This window comes from Mastomys coucha, unplaced genomic scaffold (genome assembly GCF_008632895.1).
Source record: "Mastomys coucha isolate ucsf_1 unplaced genomic scaffold, UCSF_Mcou_1 pScaffold4, whole genome shotgun sequence".
NCBI lineage: Eukaryota > Metazoa > Chordata > Mammalia > Rodentia > Muridae > Mastomys > Mastomys coucha.
The window spans coordinates 845,492-857,977 of NW_022196910.1; the positions used below are offsets into that span (position 1 = coordinate 845,492).

At 58.4% G+C, this 12,486-nt stretch overlaps 2 protein-coding genes across 2 annotated transcripts in view; both read right to left on the minus strand.

The window, feature by feature from the left end:
- Positions 1 to 6,550, minus strand: part of Tbxa2r (thromboxane A2 receptor) — a 7,876-nt gene extending 1,326 nt beyond the window's left edge. Inside the window, exons 1-2 of the mRNA XM_031349661.1 lie at positions 4,223 to 6,550; positions 287 to 1,151 (exon numbers count right to left, since the gene is read on the minus strand). Coding sequence (XP_031205521.1) covers positions 287 to 1,063 — 777 coding nt within the window. The 5' untranslated portion in view covers positions 1,064 to 1,151; positions 4,223 to 6,550. The remainder of the gene's footprint in view (positions 1 to 286; positions 1,152 to 4,222) is intronic.
- A 135-nt stretch (positions 6,551 to 6,685) lies between these two features.
- Positions 6,686 to 11,783, minus strand: Cactin (cactin, spliceosome C complex subunit). Its single transcript, XM_031349660.1, has 9 exons — positions 11,468 to 11,783; positions 9,904 to 10,471; positions 9,624 to 9,769; positions 9,086 to 9,248; positions 8,857 to 8,971; positions 8,431 to 8,623; positions 7,959 to 8,078; positions 7,562 to 7,848; positions 6,686 to 7,474 (listed from the first exon to the last, which is right to left on the minus strand). The coding sequence occupies exons 1-9, from the start codon at positions 11,653 to 11,655 to the stop codon at positions 6,984 to 6,986; spliced, it is 2,271 nt and encodes a 756-aa protein (XP_031205520.1). The 5' UTR covers positions 11,656 to 11,783; the 3' UTR covers positions 6,686 to 6,983.
- Positions 11,784 to 12,486: the final 703 nt, after the last annotated feature.

Genomic DNA, 12,486 nt, shown 5'->3' on the forward strand with positions numbered 1-12,486 from the left:
GGACATCTACACAAGCCTAAAGTCTATGTGGCGCTGGGGGACGCAGCAACAATGAGTTGTCCGTCCAGCCATTCTGTCTAGAACGATTTCCCCAGCATTGTCTCGCAGGTGAACTCCTACTCATCCTTCAAAGCCCTACTCCAGAACACACAACCCCAGAAAGTTTTTCCTATTACAGATCCTAAAAGCCCCGAAGATCTGATCCCCAGGATTGCCCTTCTCCTGAGACACAGCTAATGATGGTCCTCATGTTGCTGGGGGGAGGGGGTCCAACATCGGGACTCACCAGCAAGGGCATCCAGCACACCGTGGCCACCACCATGATGCCCACGAGCTGAACCATCATCTCCACCTCGCAGTCCCGCGGGCGCTGCGCGGCCTCGCGCGTGTGGTAGACGCGGCAGAGCGTGGCCACGCTCACGGTGTTGAGCAGGAGGGACAGCCCCACGGACGCGCTGCCCAGGATCGCGAACATGAGTCCGAAGGCCACGTCACCGCGCTGTGCCCCGAGCGTCAGGAAGCACCAGGAGCCGGGGTACTGCACACTGTAGCGGCCAAGGCCCAGCAGTGGCAGCAGCCCGAGCGTCCCGGCCGCCACCCACACCAGCCCGACGGTGGCCCAGGCGCGGCGTGGCGTGGCCGTGGGTCGTGAGAAGGGCCGTGTGATGCCCACGAAGCGCTCGGCGGCCATGGCGGCCCCCAGAAGCAGGGGGCACAGCCCGAAAAATACCATGGCCGCGCCCATGAAGTGGCACAGGCGGCAGCTGGGGTCGGTGGCTTGCCAGTCCAACAAGGCGGCGTGCTGCGACGCCACGACGGCGCCGGTGACGAGCAGCCCCAGGAAGTCGGTGAGAACGAGGCCGCACAGCAGCGCGAGGAAGGAGGAGCGGGGCCCCGCGCCGGGCCGCGCCCCGGCCAGCACACTCAGCGCCAGCAGGTTGGACCCCAGGCCCAGCGCGCTGAAGGATGCAGCGAACCACGGAGATGCGATGGCACGCCGCTCCTGCAGAGTGATGTTCACCGGGCGGAAGCAGGCCCCCAGCGAGGTGCCATTGGGCCACATGGCTCCTGAGACTGACCTGGAGAGGGTGTCAGCGCCCCATCAGACGCAGGGGGCCCGGGACGTTGGGCTGGAGCTGGTTCCAGCGCACCTGGAAGACAAACAAGGTGGGCTGGTCAGCGGGGCTCGAGGCCTGCGGAGAACTCCTACAGAGACTTCAATGCCCCAGGAACAAAATACCCTTTCTTTGAGGTTGCCTTTGACTGCCTGACCACTGTTGGTCCCGCAGCTGCTCCTGACCCCATGAAGAGGCCCAGCCAGGCCAAGCTCTAAGCAGTCCTGCCTCAACCTCCTGAGGAGCTGAAATGACTGAGATGTATTCTGACACCCTGCACCCCAAGTTGGAGTTCCAGTCCTTGCACTCAACTGGGTCGCCTCAGTTTCCCCATCTGCCATCCATCTAGCCTGTGAGGTTGTGGGCACACTCATTCTGGCCAGGGTTTGGTACCTGCCCCGACGCTCTCATTGGACTGGTGTGGGCCAATTCCTCCTCTCCCCTGGCGTCACTTTTATAATAAGAAACGGACTCAGAAGTTCTTGCTCCATTTTGGGAATGAAAAAACAGCCCGATGGCGACGTGTCCCTGGGGAGGACTCCAGCAGAGACCGGTGTGGGGCGGAGGCGGGGTGGGGGTGGGAATGCAGGGACAAATGTCACAGAACTGAGGTTGGATATGGGGGCGTCTAAAAGTGAGACTAGCACCGGGAAGGCTGAGGCAGGAGGATTGCTGTGAGTTTAAGGTACACAGGGAGATTAGATAGATAGATAGATAGATAGATAGATAGATAGATAGATAGATAGATAGATAGATGAGAGAGAGAGAGGCAGAGAGAGAGAAAGGGGGAAAGGAAGGAAAAGACGAGACCAAGGTCAGAGACGAGACAGACAGGCAGCAGTGCAGGTCGGCCACCCAGCGTTCTGTGCAGCTCAGGCTGGCAAGTCATGCTGATCCTCCCTGCCTCACATTCTTGGTGTGAACCGTGTTTGGCATTTTTTTCTTATTTTTTTTTTTTAATTTACATCATTCATTTATGCATGGGGGTGTGCAAGGGCATACGTACAGTCCAGTGTGTGTGGGTCAGAGGACAAGCTGTTGGGTGTTAGCTCTCACCTTTCACCATATGGGTCTTGGGAGACTGAACTCAGATCGGCAGGCTTGGCCGCAATCACCTTTACCCACTGAGCCACATCGCCAGCCCTTGGCTTTCTTTTTCTCCCTCCCCACCTCCAGATCCCTCTTCCCTCCCACTGAGCTCCAGGGTTTTAACAGTTGGTCACTCAAGGTTCAGGATGTATCTTCGGTTCTTGTCCCCACATCCCCACAGAGAGCCTCTGTTTTCCCTCTCGTAAAGATAGCTGATGCCGAGAACAATTATTTCTTGTGCCTATAACTGGTACACAGTAGGTGTTTAATTTATGCAGCCCAGAATGCTCCCTGCAGGCATAAGCAGCCTAGTAGGCACCTCTTCCATGTTCTCCTTATGAGGCCTTGCTACAGGCCACTGCCTGGCTGGACCTGCGCCATCCAGGAGGATCCAGGGGAGAAACTGAGGCTCAGGGATGAGGGCAGGATAGGCGGCCTGGTGGATGGCACTCCCAGCTCTGAGGTGCTACGCACATCTTCGAGTTTCTGTGCCAGGATTGATGTTTCCTTTCCCAAGGCGGGCTTCACTGGCGGTCAGCTCCCTTCTCTGTCCAGTCCCTGGCCCAGCCTCGACAAGGACACCAGATTCCTCACACCTGCTGTGCCCGGGAAAGAACAAGCCCACTAACTAGCTCTTTGGCACAGGGAAGTTGGAACTGAGCATCAAGGATGGATGGCAGTTTCCAGTCCCTCCCTTCCTCCCCTGGGGTTCAAGTGATAATAGCGAGCTCAAGTTGCCTAGGCGAGACCTGAGGCAGGCCTGGCAGTCTCCCACGCTGGCCAGCAGCTCATGCTGTGTGGTCTCAGGAGACTTACTTGGCGTCTCTGCGCCCCATCAGGTTCCAGAGCTTTGGAGCAGGGAGCTTTGGGCCTGGGAATTTCAAGGCTCAGGAATTCTGTTTGTCCTCATGCAGACTCTGAGTGTGTAGACCAGGCTGGCCTGGAACTCACTGAGATCCATCTGCCTCCCCAACCCCGGCTTCTGCTTGCTGGGGTGACAGGCACAGACAGACCACCACACCCTAGCTTTGGACACCAAGGAGCCGAAGGATTCTGGAACCCTCCCATCCTGAGTCACTGGGATGTGGGGTGGTCCTGCGTTCCCGAGCCATGTCCCCGCTGTTGGGGGTGGTAGGCAGTGGTGTCCTGTTTGGGATGGGGCCTCATCCTTGTATACGTGTGCCCTGGGACACTGGTCCTCATTCCTTGAGGCCCAGGCTGGGTGGCTGAGTTCCAGCCTTGGTGGAATGTGGTGTGTGGCTGGGCTCTGCGGGCTAGGCCCCTCCTCCCTCCTCCTCCTAGCTTCTCCATCTCCACCAGGCCTCAGAGCAGCCTGGGCTCCCCATACCTCATTAGCCTTGGCCACCCTACATAGCCTCAGTTTCCCCGGAGTAATGAATTTGCCTCCCCTTGTGGCTTTCTGCTTATGAGCCCCTGAAGCTGAGCCTTGGCCCCAGCTGTGCCAACACCCATTGTGCATGCCCCACAACCCCACAGATTCACCACACGCTGTGCCTCCCCTTGCCTGCTTCCTGTTTGTGTCACAGCTCCAGGGTGCAGGTGTTATCCTGTGGCAGTGGGCTGGGAGGAGGGGCCACCTAGGCCCTATTTCATGGATGGCCCTCTCTGGGTAGGACATGTGCCATCAAGATGAGGCCCAAGCTCTGAGCTGAGTCTATCTGAGTACAATCAGCAAGCCACACACTGCAGCCCCCACCTCCATTCTACCCCATCCCCCAACTTCATCGCTGCCACGACGTTTTGGACTGGCCTCGCCCAGAACAGGAAACCTGTATACTCATGTGCCACCAGGTGAACTGCACTTGCCCAGGCTAGACCACTGGAGTAAAGGTCACACCCCAGGATCCCCTTCAGGGAACTTGGGCACCTGGCCACTATCACCACACCCCTGTGGGCAGGCCACAGCAGAGTGGTTAGTGGATCTGGAGTCCCCGGGCACTATGAGGCTTACCTGGGCACAGTGGTATAAAGTCACATTAGGGAAGCGAGGGACTTACGGGTGCTGTCTGTATCCAGGTGTCCTCTGTGTTCCAGGCCAGGCAGAGAGAGGAGGTAGGGGAGTCCCCTGGGGAAGGTCCCAACAGGAGCCCTGGGGCCGTGGGTACAGGGGAGCGCTGGGGACCCTCAGGCGCCCAAGGCGGGAGGGATGGGACTGTGAGACTGTTTCCCGTCCCGCCCTGTCTCCATCTGTCTTTCTGCCTGTCTCTCACCAGCCCCACCCCCTGCGCTGGCCTCGCCTCTCCGCTGGGTGCCTCACTGCTAGGGTGGGAACTAGGCAGGGCACAAGGGTGACAGAGAAGAGACATCAGTTGTTGGCAGGCCAGGGACCCGAGGCCCCAGGCCCCATTGGGAAGGGCTGAGAGGCCAGATGGGGCTGGTCCTGGCACAGCAGCAACTAGCGGCTGTCCAGGAGCCTTCCAGGGGTCTTGGGACAGCAAGGCCAGCTCTAGCCTGACTGGGCAGGAGAGGGCTGTGGTGGGGGAGGGGTGCAATGGGGAAGGCCAGAGACCAGGCTGTCCTCTAGAGATGGAGCAGTCTTGGGGAACCCTCCCCTGCAGACCCACTGCCTGAAGCCCTGACAGACAGGGGGTGTTAGTCCTGTGCCCTGTGGCTTGAGGGGGGCGGGTAGGTGGGGGGAGGTGATCTTGGGCCTCTTTGGCCCTGACAGGTCCTGGCTGTGACCCCAACCTCCCAGTTCCAGCCTGCCCAGGGTCAGCCAGACTCCTGTCAGCAGCAGGAAGCCCCTTGCCTGCTGCAGCACCCCCACCCTTCCTGTCTCACACTCCTGAGGCTTCCCGCCCATCCCGACATTCACTCCTGAACCCTGACCTGCCCTTACTCTGGTGAGGACTTTCTGCAGTTCCTCTCTGACTTCCTAGCTGGGCCTGCCCTCTCTATCCATCCCATAAGCTAGGGACAGAAATGGACACAGATCACCCCAGGTTTCTGTACTCAGGGCTGCTGAGGCAAAGCAAATGTCCTTACCCTCTCGCTCTCTGGCTAGGTATCAATGCTGTGGGTGTAAAGGGTATGAAGACAGGCTTTGTGGGATGAATAGGTGTGCTGGCAGGCAAGTCTGGTGGTGGGAAGAGGGTACAAAGCAGACAGGTTGGGGTGGGGAAGCAGAGAGGCTGCTGTTGTAAGTTCTTCCTCTGTCCCTTGGCCGGAGATAAGGACATGTCCGGTCTGGAGAATCAGGCAATGGCCGAAGGACATTCAACTTTGTTGTGTGGAGGTGACAAGAGCTCAGAATGCATGGTAAAACTTAGGCAGATGCAAGCAGAGCCCACAAAAATTGAGGCCTGGGGCTGCAATTTCCCGGCTAAGGCTCCCAACCACACACTGTCAAGGATGGGAGGGGTTGGCTCAAGGCTGCTGGGGTGGTGTGGGAGCTGAGGCTCAGGACGTACCCCCTGTGGCTGTGGCTTCCGCCGAGGCTGGGGGGGGCCCTATTCTTAGTCATGGACACGCCAAAGGAAGGAAACAGCTGGAGTGGGAGCTGGAGACAGTTTCCGGGACTTAAAGAGTCCAAGTGTGCACAGGGAGAGGTCTGAGCGCAGGGTCTGCTTCCCTACTTCGCCGTCTATGGGCTCCTTGATGCCCTGGGCTGGCTGGACCCCCTTCTACAGGGCAGGGCCTGCTCTCCAATTCTGGGCACCTTGGGATGCCCTTACCTCCATGCCTCCCCCAACCCCCTTCCCCAGCTCTGTCTCTTTGCAAGCTGGGACGCTGCACTCAGGAGAGGCCAGCAGGCCGGAGACTTCATAGTGTAGTGGGGGTGGGGATGAACCCCTTGTATCCCAGGTAGAGAAACTGAGGCTACAACATGCTACATGCTGTGCATGGCATCCAAGTATCTACTAAGCTTGAATGTCTCAGCTCTACCCTGGTGGGACCTTTGGGGATGAGTGAGTGTCCACAGCCGAAGCCATTAGTCACCAGCTCCCAGGGTGAATAGGACAGAGGGCTACTTTTGGGCTGCAGTATAGTCTTATTTGGACAGGCCTGTGTCTTGCTGCACTCTCAGGCCCCAGTCATAGGCACGGGGTTAGGGGCTGGGGATGACAGGGTGGCCTCTCAGCCTTGCCAATGGGTGACACTTGGTGGCAAATCTGGGCTGCCAAACGGTATTTCTGGCCTTCACTGGGTGCAAACAAGTACCCACCCCAGTAGTGACAGCCACATATTTCTTTTTTCTTTTTTTCCGAGACAGGGTTTCTCTGTGTAGACCAGGCTGGCCTAAAACTCAAGAAATCCGCCTGCCTCTGCCTCCCAAGTGCTAGGATTAAAGGTGTGCGCCACCACTGTCCTGCTGAGCCATGTTTCTAGAAGTGGCCAAGCCATCTCTCCCCAGATGGTAGTAGTCTTGGGGTCAGGTGGGGCAGAGAAGGCCCTGAGTCCTGACCCTCCCTGAGCCATTTTGGTGTGGTTATCTGCCCTGTGACTCAGATCAGAAGCCATTTTAGAATAAGCTTTCTATTAAATGTATCAAAACCACATGGGGTTCCATGGTTGAACAAGTCTGTGGAAACAAGCCGTTTCTGCCACCTCAAGCAGTCTTAACAAAAGCAGTTAAAATCCTTTCAAGACAAGTAGGGATCTGCCAGAGGGGCTGTGGCTGGCACAGTGCTGGTGACTGAAGCTCAGAGGTGGTCCATGGATTCCAAGGCTTCTGAAGGAGGCCTCCTGGTCCGATTGGCCTTCCCACCCGGGAGCTATCCAGGGGTCTGCCTGGCAGGGGTAGGCAGCCCACAGGTGTCACCGGCGGTAGCGGTAGCGCTTGAAGTGGAACCAGAGCTGGAAGATTCCATTGGCGAACTGGCAGCGGAAGCCATGGCGGTGCGAGTACTCCCACTCACGACTGACAATCTTGAAGGCAATGTCCTCGTAGGGTGGGCCCGCGTGGAAGCGGAGGATGGCAAAGTCCCGGTTGTCTGAGCAAGCCTCCAGGAAGTATTCCGGTGTGGCGCGTTTACGGATGAGGTCCGGGTAGAAGATGTTGAATTTGTAGCCCTGCACGATCTTAGGCGGAGGGTTGTCGAAGTCATAATGCGTTTGGTTGTATTTGTTCCACTCAAAGCCCGTGTGCACGCGGTTGAAGAAGCGAGGCTTTCGCGGCCGGTACTTGTCAGCCCATAGGTAGGCCCGGCCGCCCAGTGGCATCTCCACACTGAACTGCGCCTCGTCCTGCCCCATGCCCTCCCTCGCACGCCGGAAGAAGATGTCCTCAGCGCTTTCACTCGCATCACCTGTTAGGGCAGAGGGGTCAGCCAAGGCTCCCCATACCCCTCCCTGCCCCCACTATGACAAGGTCCCCAGTCTGGGCCAGCCCCCACCTGTGGCCTGAAGCTGCTGGCGAGATAGCTGCAGGCGCTGCAGGTCCTCATGTGGCTCCAGTACATGCGCGTCCAGAGGCAGCTCATGGGCTGTGAGCAGCCGTGGGCTGTAGCGGCCAGCATCATAGTCTGCCAGGCTCTGCTGGATCAGGTCCTCCTCCATCAGCACTGCCTCACCATCTGCCTCCCCCTCTGCCTCCCCTGGTGCTGTGGCCTCCTCAGGTTCCACGGGCTCCACTGGGTCCACTGAAGTCCCAGGGCTGGGGGGCCGCTCCTCAGGCTCGGGGCTGCACAGGGTGAAGGGAGGGGTGAGGCCCATCCTGACAGGCCTACACCAGTTTTCTACCCACCTACAGGGTTCCCCACCTGCCGGGTCACCTCTCTGTGGGGTCCTTACCTGTGGGTGGCCGTGGGCTCTGACTTGAGGATGGGGAACAGCGGCTCGCTCTCCACACCCTGCTCCTGCTTTAGCTTGAACAATTTCTGTCTAAGAACGTCTTGGTGGCGCTCACGGAGCCTGGGAAAAGGAGGGTGTCACCATTCCACTCTCTTGGTAGGGCACATTCACACAGTGTGGCCCCAACTGGCTATGGTGCTTGGCCCACTCGGATGGGGACATCCAGAGGGACCAAGGCAAGCCAGCAGCGAGCAGCTGCCATGTTTACATCACGCTGCCAAACATGCATGGAATCTATATACAATTCTCTTGCCAGATTGGGAGGGGACAGAAGAGCAAAGAGAGATAGAAAGGGGACAAAGGAAAAAGAAATGTGGAAGGGTAGGGAGAGGGGCCTGGGAGAGGCAGTATGACAGGCATTCCAGTGTTGACAAAGAGGGACCCAGGTGCCTAGGCCCTGTGACAGTCTCACCTGGCCCTGGCCATGTGCGCACGCAGCTGTTGCAGCAGGCTCTCCCAGTAGCCCATGTCAAGGTTGGGGCCACCGGCTCGAATCTTGCCCTCGATGCCCTGGAAGATGACCTGCAGCTGGTTGTACGTCTTTCCCTTGAACACCGACTGTACATCAGAGCTGACCGAGGCGTTGACCCCCTCACGGCGCTCGCCTGTAGGACAGGTTGCTGAGCGTGGACAGAGGCCTGCCTGGTAGAGGGGTAGCTGAGCAGCACACCCACTTAAACTCTGCTTGCCCTGGGCGAAGGGCGGGGCTCTGCAGGCAGGGAGGGCAGTGGACCCGGGGCTGCAGCTCCTTAGGAGACATCCTGCTGTCCAGCATTCAGCCACTGCTGTGCCCCGCAGAGGTCTCAGAGGAGCTGGGAAGATGTCTCACGCTGCTTACCTGGCCCCTTGCCAGAGGCCTCCAGTTTGCGGAGCTTGGCGATCTCGTCCTCTGTGATGGTCGTCATGTCCCGCCAGAAGTCCACGTTCTTGCCCTGCTCCAGTTCCATGTACACCTGTGGGGAAGGGCTGTGAGCGGTGGGGTTTGAAGGAGGGGTGTGGGGAGGAGGGCTGAGGCAGGGCAGGACACAGCCAGGCACAGCTGCTGGCAGGCTGAGTATGGGCAGCACCTGGATGTCCTCTAGCAGGTCCTCCATGTCTGCCACTGTAAGGCCATTGAGGAAGGTGTAGGGTTCATGCATCTCCACCGCCAGGTCATCGTCCTCAGCACTGATGTACTTGGCCAGCAGATCGATGGGTTTAGCTCGCCCATCTCGGATTCGGATCTTGGAGCTGTAGGAGGAAATGGGGTGGCAGGGTCAGGGTCAGAGATTCACTGGGATAGCTGACCCCAGGACTTTCCCACAGGACCTGGGAAGTGCTGACCCTCAGCCCCAACCAGTCAAACAGGTTCACACTGATAGGAGTGTCAGATGGCCCTCCCCAGGGTGGGACAATAGGGTTGTGCTGGGGTCCCCGACACATCTGACCAGGTCTGTGCTCAGGTTCCTTCAGTGAGGCTGCGGGCACTCTGGACAATGGACCTCATATCCCCATCACTGTCTTAACGGGACTGCTCATGGATTTGTGTCCTGAGTTCACATGCCATGCCTGGCAGAGCCAGGGGGAAGGGAAATTGTCATTTCCGATAGCCAAGGAGGAGCGCACCGAAGCTTGGCCTGCCGCAAGTGGAAGCTGTCCTCCTGCTCCTCCCAGGTCTTAAAGTGCTCTGCCTCCTTCTCCCGCTGCAGCAACTCCAGCTCCTGCTCCCGCATGGCTTTCTCCCGTTCCCGCTCTAGCCGCAGCTGTTTGACCTGGGCAGCAACACAGGGAGGCACCATGGTGAGAAATGTGTGCCCAGGCATACCCGGTCTCCAGAGCATGTGAGTGAAGAGCTAGCGATGGGAGGCCCTGAGCTCTGGAGCAGCTGTGGCTGCAGCTGGCCTACCTTTTGCAGCTCCAGCCGGTTATCCTCCTGGATCCTCTTGTTGCGCTCCTTCAGCTCCTTTTCTTCCAGGTGGCTGATGCCTTTTTTCTCCAAGGCCTTGTTCCAGATGAAGGTGCCCAGCAGATTGTTGTCTCCAAAGGGGTTGTCGGTGTTGGTGTAGCCCATGTACTCCTCACCCCAGCCCATCTTCTCCCGCTTCTTGCGCTCCTTAGCTTCCTTCTTGGCCAGTCGGCGTGCTCGCTTCTCCTCAGGCGTCTCAAAGGCCTTGAGCATTTCTTCTTGCTGCTTCCGCTCCTCACGAAGTCGTAGCCGTTCCTGTAGGCTCTGCTGCTGGCTCACGGCCAGGGCACTTGCCCCAGGACTCCGGGAGCGTCTTGGGGAGTCCGAGCTAGATGCTGATGACCCCGGGGACCACGAGCGCCTATGACCCTTCCGGGCCCGAGAGCGCTGTGCCCGCTCCTCACCCGAGTCAGAGCATGAGGACTGGTTCCTTGAGTGCCATCGGGGTGGCCGAAGGCTCCGGCTTCGCCTCCTAGACTTCTGCTGCCGGTCTCCTTCCGAATCTGACCTGTGGGAAGAACATACCAAGACCTGCTCACTGCTGGCTACTGCTGGGGTCAAAACCAAGACCAACACCGAGTACTTGCCTTCGCAGCCTCATTAACCCGTAAAATCACATGGGTCCACACAAACTAGGTTGCCCTTCATAGTAGGGCTAGACAAGTCCCGGGGCCATAACAGTACAGCAAGGGAACTGAAGGTTGAAAGTGAGGGAGTAGTTCTTTTTTACGTGGGTTTTCGAGACAGGGCTTCTCTGTGATTGAGGGCTGCCCTGGAACTCAGAGACCCTCCAGTCTCTGCTTTCTGAGTGCTTGTTTTATTTTAAATATGATCTCTACGATGCTGTCAGGTGGGAACTCCCTCTACAGCCAGGCTGGCTCTTGTTTGTGTCCTAAGTGCCAGGATTACTGGTGTGTACAGTGCCGTCAAGTCCTGCTGAGATGACAGGTAGAAGGGATGAGAAATGACAGACGAGAGGTCCAATAGATGGATTCTCTAACAGCCCAGGAACCATGAAAGAGGAAAAAGCACCACCAGGTAGTATTACCAGGATGTGAGTTCAAATCCCCAGTACCCACAGAAAAAGACAGACGTGGCTGTTCGAGCTTGTATCTTTAGTGTTGTATGAACGGTGTCCAGATTAGACTTTGGTCAACCTGTTACAAGTGCAGCCACTTAAGAAGAAGAAAGACCGTCAACTGAGCAGAATTAACTACAAGGAAATGCAAAAAACCTTAACTGTGAGGCAATGGCCTGTAATCCGGAGCACTCTAGAGGCTGACCCAAGAGGCCAGCCTGAGTTACACATCGAGTTTCTGCCAGCCCGGGACGAGTTAGTGTTTGTGAATGGACAGGTGGCGAGTGTGGTCATTCAGTTCCCTGTGCTCATGCCCCGCAGTCCCCGGGAGTCTCCGTTGCCTCGGCACAGCTCGGCAGACTCGCACTAGGCTAACGCCCCGCCTGCACCGCAGTCCCAGGCCAGCGCAGCCCCCAGGCCGCTCACCTGCGCTCTCGGCTACGCCGCTTGCGTTCGCGCCGCCGCTCGTGTTCCCGTCGCCTTCGGCTGCTCCGCCCATGGCTCCGGCTCCGGCTCCGACTCCGACTCCGCTGCTTCCGACCCCTGCGACCCGCAGACGGTGAGCGCGAGCGAGAGTCCCGACCCATTTGATGGCCCGCGCTGCGCATGCGCATGCGTAAACAACCAGGAAGCTTGGCGCCGGGGGCTTTCTTTTGCCGCGGCGCGCCCGAGGCTGCCCAAGCTGCGCCTGATCCCAGGGAGTGACTTACTCCCTCTACCCCGGACTCCAGGGACGATATAACCCGAGATTTCTCCAGAGTCCTCAAGCTTGGCACATATGGTGGATTTCTAACGGGACGCTGTTAGAACCAGCGGATTGACGCTGCCATTCAGGCAGTGTAGGAGACTGACTTAGGGGACCTGCGAGCAGAGTGCTTAGGGAGGTGGAACTAGGAGGCGGTTGTTCCAGGGCTGAAGAGGCGCCTAGTGGGCGGGGCCTGTACTCGCATGGGGCGGGGCCTGGGGAGGCGGGACCTAGGGGGGGAGCTTACAGGAAAAAAGTAGAGCTGGGTTGGGCGGGGTTTATGGCGATCGACAATTGGAAATCGGGAGACTGGGCGGGGGCCCTGAGCTGGGGCCTGGGAAGGAACCCAAGAACGGCGGTTATGGGAGCCGGGGTTGGCCGGGTCTAGTAAGCTAGATTGACAGGCGTAGACCAGTGGACGGAGGAACGCCTATCAGGACTTGAGAGGGCGGAATCGGGGCTGAGGCAAGATTGATATCTGTAACCACGAACTGTGAACGAGTATGGGCAGGATGTGTGGAGTGGGAGGAAGTGGAGCCATGCTGGGCGGGGCCTCGGTGGCTTGAGGGCGGGGCCAACGAGCCCAGAAACTGCGCTAGGGAGCTTGCTGGGCCCGGAAGGGGGGCGTCAAAGGGGCGTGTCCAGAGTGGGCGGGACTTAAACGTGCGGGGCCGCGAGTATTTCTTTTTTTTTTTTTTTT